The sequence below is a fragment of the Pipistrellus hanaki genome (genome assembly GCF_964339955.1).
Source record: "Pipistrellus hanaki genome assembly, chromosome: 16".
NCBI classification, from domain to species: domain Eukaryota; kingdom Metazoa; phylum Chordata; class Mammalia; order Chiroptera; family Vespertilionidae; genus Pipistrellus; species Pipistrellus hanaki.
In genome coordinates this window covers 28419507-28446161 of record NC_140518.1, presented here as the reverse complement: position 1 = coordinate 28446161, position 26655 = coordinate 28419507, and the positions used below count along the sequence as shown (strand labels likewise).

General features: G+C 49.9%; 1 protein-coding gene across 1 annotated transcript; it reads right to left on the bottom strand.

Moving 5' to 3' along the window:
- Positions 1 to 9446: 9446 nt before the first annotated feature.
- Positions 9447 to 24352, bottom strand: LOC311610749 (uncharacterized protein). The gene is made up of 7 exons (XM_084862284.1): positions 24192 to 24352; positions 23271 to 23388; positions 22780 to 22878; positions 20152 to 20219; positions 11358 to 11504; positions 10673 to 10784; positions 9447 to 10276 (listed from the first exon to the last, which is right to left on the bottom strand). The coding sequence occupies exons 1-7, from the start codon at positions 24265 to 24267 to the stop codon at positions 10138 to 10140; spliced, it is 759 nt and encodes a 252-aa protein (XP_084718410.1). The 5' UTR covers positions 24268 to 24352; the 3' UTR covers positions 9447 to 10137.
- Between the last annotated feature and the right edge of the window lie 2303 nt (positions 24353 to 26655).

Here is a 26655-nt window from a genome sequence, read left to right as displayed (position 1 = left end):
TAAAGTAAAAAGATATAAATGATAAGATATAAATTATAGTGATACATGAATTCAGGGTGTTGGTTACGTTGGGTTGGAGGAGTCGGGGAGAATGGTGTAGAGCGGTGGTCGGCAAACTCATGAGTCAACAGAGCCAAATATCAACAGTACAAAGATTGAAATTTCTTTTGAGAGCCATATTTTTTAAACTTAGACTTCTTCTAAGGCCACTTCTTCAAAATAGACTCTCCCAGGCTGTGGTATTTTGTGGAAGAGCCACACTCAAGGGGCCAAAGAGCCGCATGTGGTTCTCGAGCCCCAGTTTGCAGACCGCTGGTATAGAGGGAAAATAGAAGCAGGTTATTGTCCAGGCACTAGCGTTTGTTTTGAGTGATGGCTCACATGCGTTTATGGCATTGTTAAAAAGAACTGGAGCTTTTAAAAAGAGAGTTTTGATTGCTTTTTTAACGAAGTCATGGACTATGAGCGTTGTGAATCCGTAGAAGTCGGCTAGTTCTACTCCTTCACGTTTCCTTTACTCTCCCCACACCCAACCCATGTCAGTCCTGTCACAACACACCTGGCTTTGACCCCTTTGCACACACCCGTGCTGGTGGAAGCCACCCTCTCCTCTGCCTGCACTTCCTCGGTGGCCTCTTCCGTTCTCTGTTGCTCTGTTTTTCAGCTCTCTTCCCAATGCACTTAGATTAAAATTTAAGCTCATCATGGCCTGCCAGGCTTCACATGAGATGGTCCCTGACTTCCTCATAGGCGTCATGTCCTACAGACATGCTCACACAGGTTTTATATGCCATTCTCACTGACTTTCCTTCTCTGCATGTAGCAAATGCTGTCAGTACCCAGCTCATGTCCCTTAGCCAGGCCTTCCATCAACTGGCTTCAACCATGGAAGACGCCCTGCCCATGAACAGTGGGCAGAGGTGCCAGGGAGCGCCCTCACCAAGGACTGGCGGGCTTGGAGTACAAATAGCCTGCTTCTATGCTTCTTAGTGGGACAACTTAGGGGTAGGCTCTGCGCTGTTTCCCAAAGTGTCACTGGGAGATGCCATTTCAGTCACCTACAATGGAGCTGACTCGATTATCTTTTATTGACACACTAGAGGTCCAGTGTACAAATTTGTATAACAGTGGGGTCCCTCAGCCTGTCCTGCAGTATTATGCTGAAATCAGCTTTCTGACATCCCCCAAGAGGTCCTGGATTGCAAGAGGGTGAAGGCTAGGCTGAGGGACCTCACCGGTGCACGATCCGGGCCAGGGAGAGACTCGGGAGGCTGGCCAGCCTGGGAGGGTTCCAGGATGTGTCTGGCCTATCTTGCTCAGTCCTGATCGGCTGGACCCTAGCAGCAAGCTCATCTACTGGTCAGAACATCTTCCCTGTGGTGGTCAGTGCACATCATAGCAAGTGGTTATATCATTAGCATATTATGCTTTGATAGGTTGAACAGCAGACGGGAAGACGGGACACTTAGCAATATTAAGCTTTTATTATATAGGATCCTTCCTTACGTCCTTCCCCATCTTGGTTTTGCTCCCCTGCTCCCTTACTCATCTTTCCTGCACCTCCCAAGTAAACCATTTTCACTGAAATCTTGGCCTTGCACCTTATTCAGAGGCGGGTTACATTTGCACTCACCATTCTCTCTGCCGGGTGTGTTCTCTGTCATTCAGATCTCAGCTCAGGTGCCATCTCTTGAATCTCCCCACTAGTCCCCTTTGTTATTTCTTTTCATTGACTTATCCTATTTGAAATGATATTATTTATATAATTAGCTTGAAAATTGTTTCTCTCCCCCAGGTTGTTAGCTCTCTGGGGCAAGTGCCTTGTGTATTGTGGCACAATAAAGAGTGCCTGGCCCATGCTAGGCATCCTTTAAACATTTATTTACTTAGGGAATGAGTGTTCGTTTGTTTGTTTGTTTGGTTTTTTGTTTGTTTTTTTGCAGGGATGTCAGATGCTGCATCAGACCTAAGCTTTACAGCAGCTGCTTGAGTACACGCACTTCTAAGTGGCACAGCAATTGCTGGCGTGTACATGGAGACTGCTATTGTATTGTTGAGTGGTTGATTCTCTTCAGTGAGGTTAATCTGCTTCCAATGACTTTGAAATGATCACAATTGCTCGGCTAATTACAATCCCAATAAACTCTCCGTGAAAGCCTATCTTCGAAGTACCTCCAGCCCAATAACACTTAGAAGGAATTATCTGTGGTTGAAAGTAAGAAAACCACATTTATTTAATAAGGCTTCAATTCAACTTGTCTTTCCATTGATGTTCCTGAATCAGTAAAGCCAGGATGCATTTACCTGCGTATAGGGGTGAGATGTTGTCAAGGCTGGCCCCCGGAAATACAGATGTGGAGGCCAGAAAGAAAGGCCATCCTTTGGAGAAAAGCTCATTTCTCAGGTGCCCTGGTCCATCCCCTGTTCACCTGGCCTGGACCCACTTCAGCAAGACACTGGCGGTCTTTTAGCCTCAGGACCGTGCAGACCAGAAAAATGGCCTTAGGGGCTGGGACTGCCTAAGGGAGCTTCTGAGTCTAGAGAGCCTGTGCGGACCTGTTTGAAGACTTAGTTCTTAGTTTGTTAACACAGGGCAGACAAGATTGGAGTCTCAGGTTCTTATTTAGACACGGGCTGGTTCATTAGTTCATCAGCACATTCAACAGCAGAATCACACGCACTGTGCCCAGCCAGGAGCTCAGAGACCAGCCAGGGAAGTGATCTGAGTAAGCACAGAGGAAGGAGCATTGCCCCTGGACCCAGAGGAGGGTGGGGGATAGGAGGCAGGGAGAAGGCCTTACGGAGAAGGTGGATTTGGAGGAGAGTAGAACTCACACTGTGATGAAGCAGATGGAGGAGGTTATTCTGTCACAGAGAGGATCAGGGCGTGTCTGCAGAAGGATGTGAATTCCCACCTACGTGCAGAGGGTGTAGGTGAAGTTACAGGTGGCACTTGTCTTGGCCAGATCAGGAGGAATGGTGCAGCATAAGCCCAGATGCTTGGGCAAAGAGACTAGGAGAGTGACAACAGCTAGTCATTTCTAGGACCTCGAGTACTTTGTGGGCGGCAGGCCCAGCTGGCAGGTGCACGGGAACTGATGGAGGTGGACGTGGCCTGAGTGTCTATGGTCCTGTCTCTGCAATGACTTTTCAGTGTGACCTGGGGAAGTCAGTTTCCGCCTTCTGAGACACCATTTCCCCATCTGTAATCTGAAGAGAATGTGCTGGATACATGATTCTTATCTGCTGGGGCCTGAATTACAGCTATAGGCACATAAGTTGTTGTATTTTTTTTTTTTTAGTTTGTTATTTTTAATATATTTTTATTGATTTCAGAGAGTAAGAGAAACATCAATGATGAGAGAAAATCATTGATCAGCTGCCTTCTGCACAGCCCCCCACAACCTGGGGATCAAGCCCGCAACCTGGGCACGAGTCCTGATTGGGAATCGAGCTGTGACTTTCTATTTCACAGGTCGATGCTCAACCACTGAGCAACACTGGCCCAGGGTGGTACATAAGGTTTGATGGTGGTTCTGAAATGAGGCCAAGGCACCTTTCAAGAGCTCGCCCAGGACACTTTCAGAGCCACCTGTGGGCAGATGGTCTTCCAGGCCCATTCAACTCTGACACGCCAGGACGCCCACCCAGGTGTTCGTCTGAAAAATACACAGATCAGAGGGGGTGGCAGAGGTCTGAGACCTTCATGGGGGAGGTCCAGGCATAGGGGTGGGGCTCTTCAAAGGAGGCTGAATGGGAATAGTGGGAGGGTCGTTGAGGAGACCAAGGCATTGGAAATGGCAGGAAGTTCACAGAGGGAGACACCGAGGAGGGCCCCGCAGGTGGAGGAAGCAAAGTCCTGGACACAGAAAAGCATGCGGCAAGTTCAGGAACTGCAACTGTTGAGCCATGAGGGAATCCAAGGAGACACTCCATGAGGAGCCAGGAATGACCAGTGAGCAGCTTGAGCTTCGTGCAGCACTTGACGATGGGAAGCCACTGCTGCTTTGTGAGCTAGAGCGTGCGCGGCCACGCAGATCAGACCCCACCCACACTGGATGAGCATAGAGTGCACGCTGGCCTCGTGGTTTTCACCCACAGATTCGGCCCAGCTACATTTTCTTTTCTTTTAAATTAATATATTTTATTGATTTTTTTACAGAGAGGATGGGAGAGGGATAGAGAGTTAGAAACATCGATGAGCTGCCTCCTGCACACCTCCTACCGGGGATGTGCCTGCAGCCAAGGTACATGCCCTTGACCGGAATTGAACCTGGGACCTTTCAGTCTGCAGGCCGACGCTCTATCCACTGAGCCAAACTGGTTTCGGCCAGCTACATTTTCTTGAGCATCTACCACCTGCTACTTAGTGCAAGCACTGAGCACAGTGGCTTCACCACCTGGCTACTCCATAGCTGTACAGTCGCATCTCTTCCAGCCATTTCCTTAGTCTGTCATTCTCCTTATGCCTCCCTCCCCCCACTCCAGCTCCTTCTGGCATCTCCGAATGAATGTGCTCCATGGAGCCTCACTGTTCGGATGCCTCGCTGAGCCCCTTTCTCTGTTGGCATTCTCCTTCCCGTCCAGCCCTCCGTGGGAGGCTGTGCTTGATGAACGGGGAGGCCTCGCTGATGCCTTCGGAGAGCTTCTCTTCACCCTCCAAAGGGCTCATCTACCGCTGTCCTGGCACTGGATGCCTTTTACTGTTTATTTGTGAGTCTCCTGGCAGCAGCCAGAGGTCAGGCGTGCATTTCATTGGTTTTCCTGGCCTAACTGATGGACTGTTGGAACAGGGCAAGATGCCAAGTGCCTGGTGATTAAGATCATTGAAATGAGCAATATCTGGGCAGGGCTCACCCATTGTTTAATTATCCACACCAGTGAGGCATATGCAGTCGTTCGCGCATAGCACTGGATAGGTGACTAGGGTGAGTTTATGCAGCTGCTGATTGGCAGAACTGGGCATCAGAGGCACATGTGTCTTAGCCCTGGTCCAGAGCCCTTTAGCTGGGGACAGTGGCTGCATCCCTGGATGACAAGATGTGGGATTGGAGAAGCCACAAGCAGGCCACTTCCTCTCACTCTTCTCAGCTTCTCAGAGGGGTAGCTCCTACTCATTTTTTCAAGCTCCTTATCTGCTCCTGCACTAGGAGACGTTTCCATGCACTTGCACATCCATCCCTTGGAGGGGTGAGGGGAAGGGCGTGGTTAATGTGGCCACTGGACCTGAGTGCCCACCTCTTCTCCCTGTGACTTCCCCACCTGGGAGCACCTATTTATATATATAAAAGCCTAAGCAATGGTTCGACTGGTAGCTATGACACACACTGACCACCAGAGGGCAGATGCTCAATGCACAGGCATGGAAACATGGAACAGACTGATGAATCTCAGAGGGAAGGAGGGAGGGGGAAGGTGGGAGAGATTAACCAAAGATCTTATATGCATACTAGAGGCCTGGTGCATGGATCCGTGCACTGGTGGGGTCCCTCAGCCTGGCCTGCAGGGACCAGGCTGAAATCAGCCGTCTGATATCGCCTGAGGGGTCCTGGATTGTGAGAGGGTGCAGGCCAGGCCGAGGGATCCACCAGTGCACTAAATTTTCCACTGGGCCTCTAGTCTCCCTATAAAAGCCTGGTCACTGCGTGATGGGCCACAGACAGCACTTGCTTCAGTCCTCTCCAGAGAGATCCAAGCCAGCCCATGATGAAGCTCACCTCCCCAGCCCTGGTGTGCCTGCTGCGGGTGGGGTCATGGCTGCAGGATGGGGACACTGGAGCTGTGAGTGGGGCTGGTGTCCCTTAGCTTCACCTTGGGGAGGGCAGCAATGTGGGCAGGCACCCTGGGCTTGCAGACAGGGCTCACCCTCCACTCCCTGCCTCCGTCTCCCCTGCTCCAGAAAGAATTCTTCTGGAAGAGGAGGAATGGGTGGGGGCACAGGGCCCGAAGGAGAACCAGGAGTCTGGGAAGCCACAGGCAGCTGAGCCACTCAGACCTGCAAAAGGAAGCCCAGCCTCCTCCAGACCCTGCAGACTGATGGGTGGAAGGGGCTGTGAGGTTATTAGCTGGAGGCCTGAGGTCCAGAGGTCTTGCCTCCACAATGTATCAGATAAAGGGAAGAGGTCAGGACCCGGGGCTGTAAGAGTTGGCTATCCATAGGCAAGTCACTTCTCAAACGCTGGTTTCTCCATCATTAATGTGGGACTGAGAATGTCTAACATCCAATGCTGTTTAGGGAGTACAGACCTAATGCTAAATACACAAAAGGGGCTTTGTACACAGTAAGACTAGGAGGAAGGAGCAGGATTGGAATGCAAGTCTTTGGAGGGTGGGTGTGGGAGGGGGTGTTCAAGCAGGCAGGGTGAGGTCGGTCCTCAGGACAGAGCTGAGGACCGGGAGCAGGGCATTCTGGGAGCCAGTGGGGAGCTGACCAGACCCCGATGCTCTTGCCTTGTCACTCTATCAGTCGGGACTCCTTGCATGGTGTCTAATCCTGCCCCAGCTTCTTAGACCACAGTTGTCCTTCATGGACCAGACTCACCAGGTCCCCAGAGCATGAGAGCCAGAGCCCTTGAACCCTAATATTGGGGCAGAACCTCACAGGAGTGGTGAGATGTCAGAAGTGGAAGAGCCTTTAGAAACCAGGCTAGAGCCTGGTTTATTTTACAGATGGGAGGTCTGAGGCCCAGGTCCTCAAGGCCACCACTGGTGTGTGGGGAGCTAGGGTTTGAACCCCTGTGTCCAGACTCTGCCTAAACACACGAGGTGGCTCGTGGGACAGTGCTACCCTGGGGCCCTCCCAATGTGGTTCCAAAGCCTGAGCCTGTCCTGCAAGGGTTTTTGTTTGTTTGTTATTTTAATCCTCTAATTCCACTGAGAAAAACATTGGTTGGTGCCCTGACCTGGAAAGACCCTGCAGCCGATTGGCACCCTTGACCAGACTTGAACCAGGGACCCTTTGGTCTGCAGGCTGAAGCTCTATCCATGGAGCCGAATCTGCTAGGGTGTTTTTGTTGTTGTTTTTTTTGTTTTGTTTTGTTTGTTTTTGCTGTTGAAAGAGAAAAGAAATCCAGGCTGAACAGATGCGAACCATTTTTGCGTTTCTCTTCTAGTGCACGTGCCGTCTTCCAATTGTTGCTTCACATTTGTGAAGAAAGCGATTTCCCCGAAGAGCATCTTGTGTTCCAGGAACTCCAGTTCCTCCCGCTCCCTCCGGGATGGTCTAATGTGAGTGCCATTCCCTGTTTGTTCAGTTCCTGACTTCCTCCTCCAGAGAACAGAAATCGCTCCTGGAATTCGAATAGCGGACGCTAGGTGGCGACGTGCCACCAGGTTAAGGTTTCTAAGCCCTGGGAGCAAGGCCTTCAAAACCTGGGTGCAGAGCTGAGTGTGGGCGCCAGGGGGTGCTCCGCGCGTCCTCGCCTGCTCCAGGAGGTTGCAGTTTCTTGGCGCTCCAAGGAGCTAAGTATTCTATCCTAACACAGAATTTTATGCCCAGAGGAGGGAACTGCTTACACGCTCCCAGGATTACCGCACAGTCAGAAGAGGCAGGGGGTCACGATTAGTTCCTCACTCCCCAGATTTCCCAACCTCTAGTCTTGGGTGACCTCTGGCCCGTGACTCTCTGCCCTGCGTTCTCCAGGTGCTCCTTTGCACTCCTGTGAGGTGGAGTAAGCACCATAGCTGCCTCCCAGGGTCCTTACAACGCTGACTGAGGTACTTACAGTTGTGGTGTATATTGTTTTGGTTCACCAAGTCCGGGCACTTATTTTCATGATCATGAAAACTGAGGTGGAGGGAGATGGAAAGAGTTGTCAGAGATCACCCAGATAATTAAGGCAGAATCGGTCTACTGTTAGGACCACAGCCAAGCTGAGGCGGTGGGCAGATCAGAAAAGAACCACACACACACACACACACACACACACACACACACACACACTTACGATGACTGAACACAGACACAGGAAAAGATGAACAGAGGGGCCCTCCAAGATATGCCAGGAGGGGAATGGAACGTTCCTGGAGGGTTCAGGGGCTGATGCTACCCAGAAGGCACAGCTACTCTGTCTGGAGGGGGTGTTGTGAGGTCCTCTCCCTGTCAGGTGTTGCCAGCCCCATTTTACAGATGAGGAGACTGAGGGCTGGAGAGAGACATGGACAAGCCTGAGGATACATGGCAAGTCAGGGTTAGATCTGGACACAAAACTCCTTCGTGTCCCGAGATGTCACGGGACTTCCTGACACAGCATGGCACAGGCACAGGAGCCCTCTCTCCCCAGACAGACCCTGCCGCCTTCTCCTTAGGGAGGGTCCGGGTCTGAGACAGATGCCAACGCAACTCACTCAGAGGAGGAGGCCCCTGGGTGCCCTGGAAGGAGGGCGAGCACAGCTCCACTTTGTGCAACGTGGCCTCGGGAGAGCAGCAAGGGAGGCAGTCCATTCTGGGCCTCAGGATTGGCACCCTTTAAAGACCAGCTCGGTGGCTATAGGGTCCTATGTCTCAGGATTCAGCCTGTCACACGCCCGGCCCACTCTCCTTAAACGGCCCCTCCCCTCGGCCCCCATGACTGCCCTGCCTAGGCCACTCCCTCTCTCCCGGACCAAGCTGTTCTCCATTCTCCCTGGCCAACAGCACCCTGCCCCTGCCACCCCCCGGCCGCCCCATGGCTTCAAAGCCCTGGGCATCGCCCTCCTGCCTTCAGATCTGACTCCAAACTCCCCGCCTTCACACTGTGATTCCTCTCTAACCACACCACAACCTCCCCTTTGTAAATCTCTACTGTTCCCAAACTCTGACCTGATGGGGGTATTCCTTCCAGGCCCTCACCCCTCTTTTCCCTCCGGCAGCTTCTTTACAAAAATATCGCGATGACCGTGTTACATCCTCCAAGGTTGGACGAATCTCATCTTCTCTGGCAGGGTCAGTGCTAACTGGGACTGGTCAGCTGGTTTTCCCCTTGGGGGTGGTGGCCAGGTGCACACGTGTGTATATGACTCCAGGATGGAAGACTGCTCCCATTGGGAAGGCATGGGTTCAGGGAGACCAGTTAGAAGCTGATGCTGGGATTGGAGCCATTGTTCTCCAGTGTTTCCCAAACTTTTGGCATATGTGTACCCCTTCTATAATTTTCGTAACGCTGAGTACCCCTTGTACTCATGAGAACGTAGAATTAGGCGCAGCTAAGCACGGTGCAGTGCATATCCCCACCAAACTCCGGTGCAACGCGTACCCCACCAAACTCTTCCCGTACCCCTGGGGGTACGCGGACCACACTTTGGGAAACACTAGACTAGTCTGCGCTGGTAAGCCAGGGCCTCCCTGACCTAGGCTAGCCCCCTACATCTGCATTCCTCTAGCGCCCCCTGCCGCCATCCACCTGCACTCCAGAGAGCCCCCTACGGATGGGAAGTGACCCTCAAAGAAAACACCACTGCTAGAGATTTTAAATAAAATGTATTTCTTGCAAAAAATGCCAGCAGTGCCACAATCGCATTTTCTCCACAGTCACATATTTAGTTAACACCTGGCACTCACCAGGCACTTTCCTCCCTAGCCATCACGGCCCTTCATCCCCGTGGTCCTCACAGGCTTGGCCACCAGCCCGGGGCAGGGAGGCAGGAGAGAGACCCTGCCTGCCGCTTACCGCGGGAGGAACAGGGCCCATGACAGGAACCAACGGGCTCAAGGCATTCCTCTAAAGAAGAAAGGCCAAGCAAAAACACAAAACAAAACAAAACTCATGGACACAGTCAACGGCATGGTGATTACAGCACGGGCAGGCGGGAGAGGGAACAGGGGTTACACATGAGATGGAAGGAGACTAGACGTGGGGTGGTGAACACACAATGTACAGATGATGGCTTATAGAACTGGACACCTGAAATCTATATAATTTTATTAACCAATGCCACCCAAGAAATCCAATTAGAAAATAAAAAACAATACAAAAATATTGCCAATATACAAAATAGACTTCAAATAATGCAAATAATATTAAACAGTACTTAAGACAAAACAGCACTGCCTCCCAGGCACCCTATTTGAAAACGACGGTGCAATCAGGGCAGGGGGTCTGGAGAATACATGTTCACGTCCCACACTCCAGCGTGGTCTCGGCATGGCCGGGGGAGGTCTCAGTGTGGTCTCCGCGTGGTCAGGGGCGTTCTCGGCATGGTCTGGCGTGATCTCGGCATGTCCAGGTACTTCATGTGGTCCTGGACCCACTTCTCCTTCGGGTTGGCACAGACCTCCTTGCCCAGCTTGGTTATGAAGCTGTGGATGCAGAAGCGCCCGCCCAGTTAGAGGGAGCACGTGGGGGTTCTACCCAAGAGGGGGACCTCCTTTCAGGAGGAGGGAAGGGTGTGGCAGGAAGGGGCCTCTGGACCCAGTCGCTGCTTGTGCTCCCCCCGGGGGAGGCTGGCCTGACCACCAGAGCCTCGGCCAGGGTGTGAGCCTCACTGGCTCTCTTGGGGCCTTTGGTGATTAATAGCAGGAGGACCTGGATGGCACAGTCTGGTTAGATCTTATCCCCTGAGGACAAGGTCCTGGATTAGTCTGTGTCCATGTTCTGGGGCAGAACTTCGAATTGAGGCTTTGGAGGGGGGGTTGGAGTGGGGAAGGAAGGGCAGGCTGAGGCAGGGGTGAAGGTGAGCAGGGCTTTCTACCCACATGACAGCTCTCAGGCCACAATGGCTGCTGGTGACTTGGTAGCTCCTCAGCTTCTGCAAAGGGATCTTCTTGTAAAATTGGAAGCAGCAGGTGGACATGATATCGAGGGCCCCTGGAATAAAGCCACAGGAGAAGCCCTTCAGGAGGTGCTAGGTTTTCTCAGCCTGACCGTGGCAGGAAGCATCTGGGAGGAGAGCAGGGAGGCCGGCATGGTCTCACCCCCACCCGCTCTCCCCCCAGGAGGAGGGCAAGGAGGCAGACTCAGCCTTTCCCATCCCAGGTCCAGCCCTCCCGCCCTGGGCCCTGAGGCAGGCTTCAGATGTGCAGTCAGTTTTCCCAGCTGCATCACGGGGACAGGTCACCGCTGACCTTGGAGGCCAGTGTGACCCATCCTGGCTATGACCCCCCTGGTCTGCAGAGTTTGGGGAGACCCGCTGGGGCCCAAGTAAAGGGCCTGGCTTTGGCGTGGGCAGCTTGGCTTCCACGTGGCTTTGCCAGGGCTGGGAGTGGGTGCGGTAAGACTCCTCTTGTCCCCACCTGGGCTCTGCTTTCTGTTTCTACAAATGGATGTTAACGGGCCCCTGCTGCTCTGATAGGCTGGGGAGTGGGGCATGTTGGCTTCCAACCTCCCCAAAGGCGAGGGAACAGAGAGAAGGAGAGAGGGGGGAGGGAGAGAGAAGCTTACCTGGCCCAGCGAGCACCTGGGAGCTGAGGGCGGCCACGGCCACGGTGAGCAGCAGGCACAGCAGTCCCGCGGAGACCTTCATGCTGGAGCCTGCGGGCAGGTGAGCTTCCACGTGAGAGTTATTGGCCTCTGGGCTTATCTCGACAGCTTATCTTGGCCTCTTCTCCTCCCTTCTCCTCCTCCAGCTGCTCTGCCTGCCTTTTATAGGGAGCTGAGAGGATGAGAGCTCCCAGAGGGCCGTTGGCCTGGGCAGGGGCTGGGTTGCGTCAACATGCAGGGGCTTTGGAAACTGCTGAGCCCGTGACGGGGCTGCCAAGTGTTTCCGGGGAAACGCGAGAGGGAAGCTGTGGCCACAGCAGCGGAGGCTTTCTTCCGGCCCTGCCGCAGGACATGGTCCCAGGTGCCCGTGGCCTTGCTTAGAACGGGAGGAAACACACTCCCGGGAAGAAGAGTGGGGCGTGCGGGCTTCATGCATCCTCACGCGTTCAGTCTTGGCGTGGTGCGTGCCTCTGTCACCGTGCCCACTAGGGGGGACCACTGAGTGACTGCGGGGATGACACCCCTTCTCATGGGGAGTGAGTGGTGTACACAGATCCACGGGGCGGCTGCCAATGCGCATGGAGCCGGGGAAGCCCTTTCAAGCCTGTTTTGTTTTTTCTTTCTTTTACTTTATTTTTAAAAAATTAATTTCTTTATTGATTAAGGTATCACATATTTGTCCTCAACCCTCCATTCCAATCTCCCACCCCTTCCCCACTCATGCCCCCACCCCCCTATTGTCCTCGACCACTGGTTAGGCTCATATGTGTGCACATAAGTCCTTTGGTTGATCTCTCCCTTTAATCCCCACCCTCCCTTTGAGGTCCAACAGTCTGACCCATGGCTCCTTATCTCCGGGTCTGTTCTTGTTCATCAGTCTATGTTGGCCACCATTCCCCCTAGATGAGTGAGATCATGTCCTACTGGAAATAAACTTATAAGAATAAAAAATGAGACAAGCAATAATCGTTATGCTCAAAGGCATATGAATCAGTCTGTAGTGAGCTTCTTTCTGGGCCACCAATTCTTTTGAGACCCAATTTCAATGTCAAACAGTTCCTTATGTGTACATGTCAGCAATGATATTTCAATTCTGGATGGTGGGCAAATGGTGGTAATGCAGGTCCAACCCTCTCTGGTTTGGTCCTGGGCAACCAGCAGTGATACACAGCTGCTGGCTCTTGAGCCTGGTTTTATGTGGAATTCCCACACTTGGACAAATCAAAGCCAACTTCTGCTGACAGGGTCTCCTCACACCACGACGGGTGCCCTTCTGCACCCCGGGCTGGATGGCTAGGGTTTGGCAATCACCGCTGCGTCCAGGCCCCTGTTGTCGGGGATGTCCTGAGTTTCTGAAGCTGCTGGTGGGAGGGGTGTGCAACTTGCTGGGAGGTAGGGGCAGGCTGCAGGGGGGGTGGGACCGGGACAGCGCTGGCTCCCATAGGAGCCTGGCCAGGCCATTGCCCGAGGTTCCTGTTGGCCCTGCTCGCTCCTGGTTCCCGGATCTTGCTCACTGTTTATGCCTGCCTGGGATCCTTTCCCCTCTGCTGTCCATTCTCATGAGTCTCTTCACTCCAGCAAAACAAGCCAAGTGAGAGGAAAAGACAGAAAAACAGAGCCAAGATTAGTGAGATAAGAAGCGCTGATGTAACTGAACCAAAGCTTACTTTCTGACAAGCCTGTAATGAAGTTAGAGCCCTCCTGACACTGACCATGAAGGGAAAAAGGGCCCTAACCCAGTGGTAGGCAAATTCATTCGTCAACAGAACCAAATATCAATAGTACAACGATTGAAATTTCTTTTGAGGGCCAATTTTTTAAAACTTAAACTTCTTCTAATGCCACTTCTTCAAAATAGACTCGCCCAGGCTGTGGCATTTTGTGGAAGAGCCACACTCAAGGGGCCAAAGAGCCGCATGTGGCTCCTGAGCCGCAGTTTGCCGACCACGGCCCTAACCAGTTTGGCTAGGTGGGTAGAGTGTAAGCCTGGGGTGTCTTGGTTGTATTCCAGTCAAGGGTTCCAGGCTGGTCAAGGTGAGCACAGGAGGCAATGAATGGATGTCTTTTTCACTTCAATGTTTTTTTCTCTCTGTCCCTCCCCCTCCCACTCTCTCTAAAAATCAGTAGAAAAATATCCTTGGGATTAACAAAACAAAAGAAAAAAGAAAGGGAAAAAAAGGCACAAATAGCCAACAGCAGGAGTAGAAGGGACATCACCACGGAGCCTGCAGACACCAGGAAGATAGGAACCTATGCCAGTACATGTAATTCAGGAGAAATGGGTGAACTCCCCCCAAGACATAACTTACCAGACGGCAATAAAAAAGCTGAAAAGGAGTAGTTCTAAAACTATTAAAGAAAAGCAATCAGTAAGTGGAAATCTTCCCACAACATACCCACGGGCCTGAAGGGCTTTAACAACTCCTCCAAAGCACCCCAGCGGTCATTTCAGTCTTACACAACTCCTTCCAGAGAATACAGAAAAAACGTGTGCACTCTTCAACTCATGTTGAGTCTTACATAACTTTGACACAAATACTTGTCAAGAACCTACAAGAGCCAGGCCAGTGTTCTCAGTGGTTAAGCATCGACCCATGGACCAGGAGGTCACGTTTTGATTCCCGGTCTGGGCACTCGATCCCTGGTGGGGAGCATGCAGGACAGGAGGCAGCAGATTGATGATGTTTCTATCTTTTTACCTTTCTCTCTCTCTAAAAATCAATAAAAACTATGGAGAATGGCTATCGCGTTTGGACAGATTCTAGCCTGGGACTAATGAGAGGGCAGGATCCTCTCATGGCAAAGCCACGTGCAAGTCGCAGCACAATTACAGCCAAAGGCTATGGTTGTAAGCTTGACCTTATGGTCTGAACCTGTGCTTCCATGTGGCTGAGTGATATGGGCTGCAGGAGGTACAGCAAGGAAACAAAACTTGGTCAGGTGCATGTGATTGAGTAGATTGGAAACCCAGGAGAACGGTGTAAACATCTTGACCACGCCCTTACTTTGCCTCGTGGAATCTCGGCTATGAAATGACTCAGCTTGCAGGCCAGGCACTGTCTCTCCATCAGAGGAGCATCCCACCAAGCTCTAGCTTTATTCCCTTGTCTGTCTTTTCTAAATCCTTCACCACCCCCTCTCAGGTTCACCCGTGGCCATGTCCGCCCGGCACAAAAAACATATTAAAAAACCCACAAAACCAACAAGAAGATTGCAAGCTCATCCCTCTAGACCACATATGTCAAACACAAGGCCCACGGGCCAAATCCAGCCCTCCAGGCCTTGCAATGTGGCCCGCACCGCGCTGTCATCACTGCACTCCGCTGTCAGTTTATGACATTGTCAGTTTATGACTGTTCAGTAAACCATTCGGCCCACGATTTAGGCTGGATTTTAGATTTTGGCCCCTTCTCTGATTGAGTTCGACACCCCTACTCTAGACCAGTGTTTCCCAACCTTCTCTCATGATGAGAATCACCTGGTGGAGTTGTTAAAACACAGATTCCTGAATCCCAACTAAGAAGTGCTAAACTAGAATTTTTGAGAACATATAGGTAAAATTGCATACCTAACTTAGTGCTCTGTATATAAAATCTGTCTTAGAGCACTAGTTAAGTATACAATTTTACCTATATGTTCCCAAAAATTCTAGTTTAGCACTTTCTTAGTTGGGATTCAGGAATCTGTGTTTTAACAACTCCACCAGGTGATTCTCATCATGAGAGAAGGTTGGGAAACACTGCTCTAGACTCTAGAGCACATGTGTCAAACACAAGGCCCGCGGGCCAAATCCAGCCCGCCAGGCCTTGCAATGTGGCCCGCACCGCGCTGTCATCACTGCACTCCGCTGTCAGTTTATGACATTGTCAGTTTATGACTGTTCAGTAAACCATTCGGCCCGCGATTTAGGCTGGATTTTAGATTTTGGCCCCTTCTCTGATTGAGTTCGACACCCCTACTCTAGAGTCTAGAGCAGTGTTTCCCAACCTTCTCTCATGAGTCTAGACACACATCCCATTCTTTTCCATCCTCTTTTGTGGCTGGGGAAGCTCACCCGGGTAGATCACAGGAATGGGACTGCAGGTCCTCTGGCTTCAGGTTGGGTTCAGACACTGGGGAGCCCCTTGGGCATTGGAAAGGGAGAAGAGTTAAGGTGGGGTACTTATTTCTCTGCTGTCTCCACCCCTGCCTCAGCCTGGGTGCAGCCAGCTCTCAACCCAGTGTTTCACTTCACTCGTCACCACCTCTCCATGGCTCGCGCCAGCTTTGGGGAGCCCTGCCCTGCCCTTCTCTCTCCAGCTCTTGGGGTGGTCATCGCTCCTCCAAAGCACTCCAGCGGTCATTTCAACCTTACACAATTTCTTCCAGAGAATACAGAAAAAAAGCGTGCTCTCTTCAACCCATGTTGAGCCTTACATAACTGACACAAATACTTGTCAAGAATCTACAAGAGCCAGGCCAGTGTTTCCCAGTGGTTAAGCATCAATCCATGGACCAGGAGGTCATGTTTTGATTCCAGGTCTGGGCACATGCCCTGGTTGCAGGCTCGGTCCCTGGTGGGGAGCATGCAGGACAGGCGGTAGCAGATCGATGATGTTTCTATCTTTCTACCTTTCTCTCTCTCTAAAAATCAATAAAAACTGTGGAGAATGGCTATAGCGTTTGGAAAGGTTCTAGCCTGGGACTAATGGGAGGGCACAACTCTGTTATTAGCACCCCTGTGGTTTCTCCACACCCAGCCCACTTCTTGGGAAACAGCATTTTTATCAAACCTTCCTCAAATCATTCCAATGTAAGCATCCTCTGATTCTTTTGGGAACCCAGACCGACACAGGTCTGAGTGCCAGAGGGGCCCTTCCAAGTGGGGTCCTAGGGGTGGGCTGCTCATATATTTTAGGAGCACAAAAATGACTGCTGTTGGCATCCTTTCTACGTCAAGAATCCCCTGTATTGGGAAGGCAGCCTGTTAGCAAGCCCTCCAGGTGGGCCTTGTGTGCACTGAAGTCTGAGGACCATGGAATGACAGCTGTGCCGTGGCCACCTCTCATACATGGTGAAAAGCCCCCGGAGGGCTCCTAAGGGTGCTGGCACCTCTCACGACCTCCCCCACATATCTCACAGTGCCCCATCATGGACGTGTCCCCTGGCCTGCCCCGGAGTGCGCTTAGGAGGTGGCGGAGCCCTTTGCACAGAACAGATCCACCTCCCTGAACCATGTAGACACCTTCCTAACCTCCCAGGGAAGTTCTAGAATTTCAACCTCACCGACTACAGGCTTCTGGTTAAGTCTGGAATCTAATTAGCCAACCTCACAGAACACTCACATCATGCCAGGTATTGATGCCAACACAAGCAATTCTGAATTCTGGGGAAGTAGGCCCACGTCCATGAATTTGGCCCACTGAATCTTGTATGTCACCGCTCAGAATCCACTCCCCCATGCCTCCCCTGAACTTTCCTCCAAACTGAGTGGGTGAGGGCGCGAGAACCCTCCCAGCTGTAAGCACTCTGCCCTTCCCTCGGTGTCAGGACCCAACATCTCAGAGGAGAGTGTGTTTAGGAGCCTGAAGTCTTGAGTCAGCCAGACAGGCATGGGTTCAAGTCCTGGGTCAGCCACTTCCTAGTTGTGCAATTTGAAGCAAATTATTTAACTCGCTAGCTCCTAAGAGGAACTGATAGCTAATTATTGCCTCGTTGTGATGTTGTGGGAGTCAAGTCAGATGATGCAGTCATTTCCATTTCTACCACTCTGTGCTTACGCTTCTCCCTGCCCAACTCATTTTATTGTTGGAGGCTCGGAGGGTTGACATTGGGCAACCTTTCCACTGAACGGAACAGATACCCGGCGGCGGGGGTGGCTAGCGAAAAGGGGAGGGAGTCAGCACTAACTGGAGACTGGGTCTCTCTGGAGAAAGGCACGCCTGCAGGGAAGAGAACATGGCATTGCGACCCTGAAGGGGAAGTCCAGCCACCACTCTGTAAACACTGCAAGACCGTCTTACTTTCCCTTCTCATCTGCCTGCAGCTCTGTCCTTTCCGCGGGCCCCAACAGGCATCACTTGAGCCCCGAGTTAAACCGTGTCTTGATAATGAAGGCTTCCCAGCCCACACGAACTTTCACAGGGGACCAAAGCTTGCCCTAGGCCATGGAGTCATCTTTCTGGGCATTCTCTGGACTGGGCATACAGTCCAATGTGACTGCTTACTGATGACTGAGGGGTCTAAGAAGACTCGGGGGGGATAATTATGATATAATTTATCTTCCAAACCAGACAGGGTGACGCAGGATTGTCCCAGGTACACGGAAGTGTGCGATCTCCCCACCCCCTGGGGTCCTGGCCTCTTACCATTGGTTCTGTTCCCCATTAAGTTGCCTACAGTTTTTAACTTTGGCTGCTTTCATTTTTTTTCTGGGAAATCCCAGGATGCATGCCTGGGACTGCCTCTTCTCGTGACTAAGTAGATAGGAACAATCTTGTATTGGCTCGTGCTGGAGCTAAAAAAAAAAGGGGGGGGGGAGTTTTTTCTGTTGCAGCAGCAATTTTATAGGAACATTTTTACATGTTTTTTTTTTTTTTTTAAACGTATGTGCTGACTTAAAATACTTGGAAAGCATTTCTTAAAATATTTGGAAAGCATTTCTTAAAAAGAATAAAAATGTTTATACAGCCATTTACACACTCAGCATTAAGACTTAACCACAGAGAAAATATTGTTGGTCTTTATTCTTTCCTTGTGAAAATTTCAAGATTTTTACTAGCTACAGGTTAGTCTCAGGTTTGTTTGTTAATGTTATGTCAGAATCTTGTCAAAGTCCTTGTATGTCCTTCAATAGCTTAAGTTCTTAATGGCTGAATAGTGATCTTGACCAGCGGTCGCCAACTTTTCGGATCTCACGGACCACCAGTGGTCTGCGGACCACAGGTTGTGACTGCTGATCTAGACCATCCATACCTTGCTATTGGGCGTTCAGTCTATTTCACTGGGATTCCAAGTAATGCTGTCACGTCTTTATCAGCATCACTGTTGATAAACATGGAGCTTTCAGAGACATGGCAATTAGGTTGTGGGTCAATAGTATGAAGTTTCAGGCCATTAAAACATATTTTCAAATGTATTTTAATATTCTTGTATATTTCACATATAATACAATTCACAAATCTTATAGGTATAGCCTGATTAGGTACTTTTTAATCTATGTATACAACATGTAACCACCACTCACATCAAGACTGATATTTTCAACATCTCTTAAGGTTCTTTTGCATATTTTTCAAGTCAGTGCTTCATTTCCAAGAGGTGATCATTATTTTGATTTCAGTCAAAATCGATGACCTGGCCCTGCATTGACCTATGAACCAGGAGGTCACAGTTCAATTCCTGGTCAGGGCACATGCCTGGGTTGCAGGCTTGATCCCCAGTGTGGCGCGTGCAGGAGGCAGCCGATCAATAATTCTTTGATGTTTTTATCTCTCTCTCCCTCTCCCTTCCTCTCTGAAATCAGTAAAAGTATATTTTAAGAAGTGTTTTTACAAAATTGGTTGCCTATTATTGAATTCATTTAAATTGAATTATGTGGAATGCATTTATTTCTGAAGTCTTACGCTTAATGCTTTTAAAAAATATCAATGCTTTGTTCTTTTCATTGCTAAGAGTCCACTGAATAAACACACCACTCTTTGTATATATTTTCCCGTTGATAGACTTTGGGAATGCTTCCAGTTTGGGGCTGTTATGAATAGACGTATAAACACTCTTGTTCATTCCTTTTTGTGTCTGTATGGATTTATTTGTCTTAAATATTTATTTACAAGTGCAACTTCTGAGACATAGAACATGCGTTTGTTTAATTTCAACAGGAAAGGCTAAACTGTTTTCTAAGCTTCTCACCAGCAATGCTCCATTTGCTCTACGTTCCCATCAACCCTGGGTTGTCTGAGTCTCCCCATTTTAACCATTTTGGTGGGTGGGTAGCAGTTTTTCATGGTGTAGCCAATTGCATGTCCTTGCTATTCTTCTAGAAGCGTTACTGTGCTCCCTCCCACACTCTGAGCCTCTGGTAGAGATGCAGGCTGAGCCAATTCCTGACCTGAGCTGGCGCCTAAGGAGAAGCCTGGGGAGCAGAAAGCAAGCAGTGAGGAGACACGGAGCAGGGACTGAGCGAGTGAAGTGGTGACAGCCCCAGCACACTGCCAGCCTCAGCAGAGGGTGATATCAGAAGGGAGCCCAAGAGGATGCCAGTCAGCTCAAGTAACCTCCCCAGTTCTTTGCCTCCTGTGGGCAAGGGAAGGATTGCAGCTTACATATATGAACCGGTTTATGTAACCCAGTTCTTTGCCTCCTGTTGGCAAGGGGAGGAATTGCAGCTTACATATATGAACCAGTTTATGTAAGGACATGGATTTTCAAAACACAAACATTCAAGTTGGCACATAAAACATCAATAACGTAAGAGGACGTGTCACTTGGGACACTCTGTTGGATGTCACAGTTCATTGTGGTTTGGAATGTAACGGCACAATCCCAGGGTGCAGCTAGCTGGGCGATGCTCAGGGAAAACAAATGGGTTGCCTTACACTGTGGCCTGCTGGCACATCCCAGATGAGTCTTCGTGCCTCTAGCCTTTGGGGTTTGTGGTCCAGGTACTTCCTGTGCCCCTGGGCCAAGATCTCCGTAGCCAGCTTAGCCTAGAGACTGTGGAAGGAATAGGTTAGGATTAGATGGCACCTTTGTGGATGGGAGGCACACCTCTTACCTGGCTGGCACGTAGCTGCCTTATCCCTCTTGCAGTTTGGAGGTGCTGCCTTGGACTTGACTCGGAAGCTTACCTCCAGACAGGTGATATATCTGACTAACGGGTGTTTGCCAACAGGAAGGGCTCCTACCTGGCTTGCTGGTTTGTACTCTAGGCATTTTACTTCCCCGCTCCACCCTGGCCATCAGACAATGCCAAGTTTCCAAAAGGTGTGGCTCCTGGAGCTAGAGGGCGCTGGCGAGGTCATCTGCCCCATCCCTCATTTCCTGCCTGGGACACTGTGCTAGTTCCACTTTTGAGTGGGGAATCTTAAGACCCGAGAGGGAAGTTGACTTGCCCTAAGTGACCCGGAGAGGCGGGGCCAGCTGTGGGATCAGAAGCCAGGGGATCTGCTTCCAGGGGGATCAGAACTGTGGCGTCTCCACACGATGACAATGACGGGCCCTGAGGAGCTGGGGCCGCAGGACGACAACCCTCTCTCCCTTCGTGAGGAATCTGGTCTTCGTGCCTCCGCATGGCTGGCCTCCCGTCTGAAAAAGGAGCCAGCTATGCTTGTGAAGAACAGGGAATTTTGCTCTTAAGTGTCTTTGAAGGAAAGGTGACACCATGCCTTCAAATGGAGGCTTGCAAGTTCTTGGGATTGGGGTACAGGGATGGAGATAAATTTATTTTGTATCTCAGGGGTGCCAACCCTCTAAATACATAACTGCTTTTCAAGATTATAAGAGAAGGGTCGCCGAAACCAGTTCGGCTCAGTGGATAGAGCATCGGCCTGCAGACTGAAAGGTCCCAGGTTCGATTCTGGTCAAGGGCACATTCCCAGTGGGGGGTGTGTAAGAGGCAGCTGATCGATGTTTCTCTCTCATCGATGTTTCTAACTCTCTCTCTCTCTCTCTCTCTCTCTCTCTCTCTCTCTCTCTCTCTCTCTCTCTTCCTCTCTGTAAAAGAATCAATAAAATATATTTTTAAAAAAAAGAAAAAAGGAAAAAAGAAAAAAAGAGAAGGGTCTATGACCTGGGCCAATGATTCTCCTTCTGCTACAACACTGAGCACATCCCTCTGGCTTGTCCTTTCTAACCCCACCCCCTTCCTCAGATCCCATCTCCTCGGCACCACTGCAGTGGCCTGCTCTCCGGCCTTCCCCTCACACTCTCTCCTGCACTCAGATGCCAGGCTATTCTTCCTGCTGCCTGCCTCGGAATGTGACACCTTCCTTCTTTCCTCTTCCTGTTTCAAAACCCTCTGTGCCTCCTTAGGACTCCTTGACTTCCCACTTGAAATTCAAGAGCCCCTAAGATCTGGTTCCAAACTTTATTTGTAAAACTCTCAACTCAACTCCTCTGTCTTCCCATAGCTCAGCTGGATGGGTTTCCTTCCTCTGGCTCGTCCCCCCCCCCCCCCCTCCTGTCCCAGCTCTGAAGAGCCCTTTTTGTTTCCCACGGTATGCTGCCTCTCAAGACCAGGCCTGTTGAAGATCCCCCTTCGATGGAAAGCTTTGAGTGCTCCTCTGGGTAATAAACATCTACTTTCCTCAGAGATTAGGATTCATTTCTGGGGTGTTACCCTGGGCTGGAGAGAATTCATTAGATGGTGAAAACTTGGGATTATTACAGAAAAGTTTAAAGACTGCTGCAAGAGATCTAGAGAGAGACTGGCCAGTTTGGCTCAGTGGATAGAGCATTGGGCTGCAGACCAAAGTGTTCCTGGTTGGATTCCAGTCAAGGGCACGCATCTTGGTTGCAGGCTCCTCCCTGGCCCGGGCCCTGGTCAGGACAATCAATCAATGTGTTTATCTCACGTTGATGCTTCTCTGTCTTTTCCCTCTGTCTTCCACTCTCCCTAAAAACAGGGAGAGAGAGAGAGAGAGAGAGAGAGAGAGAGAGAGAGAGAGAGAGAGAGAGAGAGAGAGAGAGAGAGAGAGAAAGAGAGAGAGAGAGAGACTCTGGGGAAGTTAGAAGATGGGAAGTAAGACGCTATGGGGATTAGGGCATGTGATGATGTGATGTCTCGGGCTAGAGCCAGAGGGTTGAAACAGCTTGATCTGGCCCTGCTAGATTCTGCCTGATCCTCAGTCGAGTCCAAAAGACTTCTTAGAGGATGGCCCCTGTACCCCAAATTGCCACCCATTGCTGCCATTTTCTCCCTCCCAGATAAATGTTATCCCATAAAAAATAAGAACAAGTAGTTTAACCTTGTATATATTTTTATTTGAACATCCCATAGTAACCTAATAACATTAATTTCATCAACAACATTACACAGTTTATATTTACAAAAGCCCAGAAGTGTTCCCACTCTGACTACCCACGGAAGGATTCCCAACACGAGAGGCACGGGAGACAGAACGATCACTCCGGCCGGGCACTTAGCTGGGCTCACCGGGGAGGAAAAGGTCACCAGATTCGGCACTTTTCATTCATTAGGATTTCTGGCCGAACCACCAATAGCTTATATTTAATTAAATATTACTTAAGAAATGTTGTGTTTTACATTAGGAACTCAAGCACCACTTTTTTGTACATGGCAATAAAATAACACCATCCTACACCTGGGGAAGGTGGAGGGGAAATAAATAAGGGTTTCCTCAGGCTCTGACGGTCTCTCCATGCAGGTGTGATGTGTTAAGGCTTCAGAGCTTGGGCCCTGCTGTCCAGGAGGCTCATGAGGTCCTGAACCCACTTCTTCTTGGGGTCCGCGCAGATCTCCTTGTCCTTTTTGGTCTGGAAGCTGTGGGGCAATCAGATGGAGCACCTTGAGGATTCTGCCCAGGCGTGGGACCCACTGGCTCCCAAACCTGATCAGCCCTTGCTCCCTTGGTGAGGGGCCTGGATTGGGACAGAAGGAGATGGGGGGAGGATGGGAGGGAGAGGCCTGAAAAGGAAGCTTGCTCTTGCTGTCCCCGGGGAAGCCCTGCAGGCTCCTGGCTGAGGAAACGTGGGTGATCTGACCAAGCTCCTAGAAGGGGAGCCTGCAGGGAGGATAGGTCCCTTCTCATGGGCTCTGTTTCTCGACCGGGGAGAAGGCCCATTGGATTAGCTGATGCATTTATCTGACTCGTGTGGACATGAGTCCTGACCTCAGAGTGTCAGGCTCAGGGTGTCAGGACGTGGCTCACTCACATCACAGCTTCCTGGGGACACTGGCTGTTGGTGACTCTCGTGTAGCTCTTCAGCTTCTGGATGCGGACCTCCTTGCTGACCACATTATAGCAGCAGGTGATGGGGATGGAAACGGACTCTGGGGAAACAGTTTGCGAAGAAGGAGGCAGTGAGGATGTGTCGGGAGCACATGCATTTGGAAGGGAAGGAGGGGAAGGCAGGGGAAGACAAAGCAAAAATACACGAGATCCAACTAGGACCCACCGCTCCCAAGTTCAGTGCCTTCGCCCAGATCCCACAGATACAATGCCACCTGTGAGCCAGTTTCCCCCATTGACGATGGGGCCCCTCACCAATGACAGGGAAGGGGAAAATCGTGAGTAACAAGGCTAATCCTGTAGGGTTATTATAAGGGGCTTCTGACCCAAAACTTCTGACACTGGAAAGATAAGTTCTAAGACTTTGCTTCCAAGCTTTTTGTCCCGTTATAGCTCTAGAGCTGACCCATGTCACATGCGGAGATGCCTCTGGATGCTTGACACAGTCACTGTTCTGGAAACTCCACTGACCGTAATAAAAACGTGAAACCTCCAGCAGGCGTTTCTTCCTCTCCACTACTTCCCAAAACATCTTTCACATCCACAATGAGAAAGGGTCCCTTTTTTTCGGTGCCACATGCCCAAACAGTGAGAAGGTCACCGATGTAGTGGCTGCATTTAGTGTCCCAAAGCTGGGACAGGTCAGAGGGACTAGCCTCTGTGGCCCGGGCACCAAATTCTGGCTCTGCCTCTGACCAGCTGGGATATGACTGCTCCTCTCATTTCCCCTCTTGCCTCCACTTTCTCCCTCTCAGGCTTTGCAACAAGCCTGGGATGTCTCAGACTGAGAGGTTCGTACCTGCAGTTATGAAACGTTAAGCCCCTAGGCAGAGAAGGGCCTTACCTGGATTGGCGAGCACCTGGGTGCCGAAGGCGGCTACTGTGAGCAACAGGCACACCAGAGCTGCGGAGATCTTCATGGCGGAGGGCTTGAGTGTGAGCTTGGGCCTGAGAGTTGTGGGGTTCAGGATTGGCCTCGACCTCTCTGCTCCTCTGGCTGCTCGGGCCATTCTGCCCGCCTTTTATAGGAGGCAGGGAGCATGGCCCGCGTCATGATCCAGGAAGATGAAGTAAGACCCTGAAAGTGCTGAGTAGGCACCAGGACCTGGGAGCTATCTCCAGACACGGAGAGAAGGAAACTGCGGGGTTTCCATTGTTGCTGAAGCAGAGGTGGAGGAGGGGTCTGTGGCTGTGCTCAGCCAAGTGGAGGCAGTGATCTCATCAGATCAGGAAGGGCTGCAATTTCTTTGAAATGGAAAGTGATCTGTTAGGAAGGAAGAAGGGAAGCCGAGGTCACAGTGGAGTGAAGAGAATCAAGGTTTTTTCCCCCCCTCCCCAGGGCCAAGAAGGCTTGGGAGGGGGCCCTAGGCTTTGCCTGTATTCAGACTCAGGTCCATGCATCCTAAATTAGTCAGGCTGCTTCTTGGCAGAATGGTGGAATCAGGAATTTCCAAGTCTCAAGGACTGAGAAAACTTATGGTGTGGAGCCTAAGAACTGGACAGCACATACTGTCCTTCTAGGCTGGTGGTTTCCAAATACTTTATTTAGACACTAAGGTTTCTTTTCAAGTAAAGGCAGATGAAGAAGCTCAATATGTTATGCAGGTTCAAGTGGAACAAATCTGCTTGAGGAAGGTCTCCCAGCTCCCTTCACTCGTTTTTGTTGGGTGAAGAGTTCTACAGATGTCAATTAGAAAGCTGATGAAATATCTCCAATCAATTCCATAGCTTAAAAAGTATGGCCTGGCCGGCATGGTGCAGTGGTTGGGCATCAACCTGTGAACCAGGAGGTCATGGTTCAATTCCCAGTCAGGGCACATGCCCAGGTTGAGGGCTTGATCCCCAGTGTGGGGCGTGCTGGAGGCAGCTGATCAATGATTCTCTCCCATCATTGATGTTTCTATCTCTCTCCCTCTCCCTTCCTCTCTGAAATTAATAAAAATATGTTTAATAATAATGTGGGATAGCGGTTTCCTTTGTGATATTGACATCATGAGGGAGATTTTGAGAGGCAGGAATGTTCTATATCTTAATCAAGGGAGTGGTGGTTAAATAGTTGTCTACATATGTGAAATTTGTGAAAGTGTACACTTGAAATTTCTGCACTTTACTGCACATACTAGTAACTTATATTTCAATATCCTATATAATAAAAGCCTACTATGCAAATCTATTGGGTCAGCAGCTAAGTAATTGCGGGTTTCACACATATATGGCTTCAGTTGAATTTTTAGTTTGCAGACGTAGTACAAATGTAAAACACATTTTGTTATTTGATAGTTGGCTATTCAGCTGTTAATTAGTAAAAAAAGTTTTTTGATCTGTTTTATAGTTTTCGTTTGGCATTCGTTGAAAAATGGAAAATCAAAAGGAACATTTTCGTCATATTTTGCTTTTTTATTTCCACAAAGGGAAAACGCATTGCAAGCTCATAAAAAGTTATGTGCTGTTTATGGTGACGAAGCCTTAAAAGAACGGCAGTGTCAAAATTGGTTTGCCAAATTTCGTTCTGGTGATTTTTCACTCAAAGATGAAAAACGCTCTGGTCGTCCAGTTGAAGTTGATGACGCCCTAATCAAAGCAATAATCAATTCGGACTGTCACAGTACAACACGTGAGATTGCAGAGAAGCTTCATGTATCACATACATGCATTGAAAATCACTTAAAACAACTTAGCTATGTTCAAAAACTCGATACATGGGTTCCTCACGAAATTAAAGAATCACAGTTAACGCAACGCGTTAGCAGCTGCGATTTGCTAAAGAAACGTAATGAAAATGATCCATTTTTAAAACGACTGATAACTGGCGATGAAAAATGGGTTGTTTACAACAATATCAAGCGGAAAAGATCGTGGAGCAGGCCAGGTGAACCAACTCAAACAACATCAAAAGCTGATATTCATCAAAAGAAGGTTTTGTTATCAGTTTGGTGGGATTACAAAGGAATTGTCTACTTTGAACTCTTACCACCCAACCGAACGATCAATTCTGATGTCTACATTGAACAACTAACGAAATTAAACAATGCAGTTGAAGAAAAGCGGCCCGAATTGACAAATCGAAAAGGTGTTGTATTCCATCATGACAATGCAAGGCCACACACATCTTTGGTCACTCGGCAAAAATTAATGGAGCTTGGTTGGGATGTTTTGCCACATCCACCATATAGTCCTGACCTTGCACCATCTGATTACTTTTTGTTTCGATCTTTACAAAACTCCTTGAATGGTAAAAATTTCAATAATGATGATGATGTCAAATCGTACCTGATTCAGTTTTTTGCTAATAAAAACCAGAAGTTTTT

Bases quoted from the DNA above. Each gene is read 5' to 3' on its own strand.
- LOC311610749 (XM_084862284.1), bottom strand. From the start codon at position 24,267: ATGAAGATCTCCGCAGCTCTGGTGTGCCTGTTGCTCACAGTAGCCGCC. The intron at 20,220-22,779 runs GCCTTAACACAT...TCTGGAGGTAAG, and splicing joins AGCAGGGCCCAAGCTCTGAA to CTTCCGAGTCAAGTCCAAGG. The intron at 11,505-20,151 runs GTAAGAGGTGTG...GGCCAAGATAAG, and splicing joins GGCAGCTACGTGCCAGCCAG to CTGTCGAGATAAGCCCAGAG.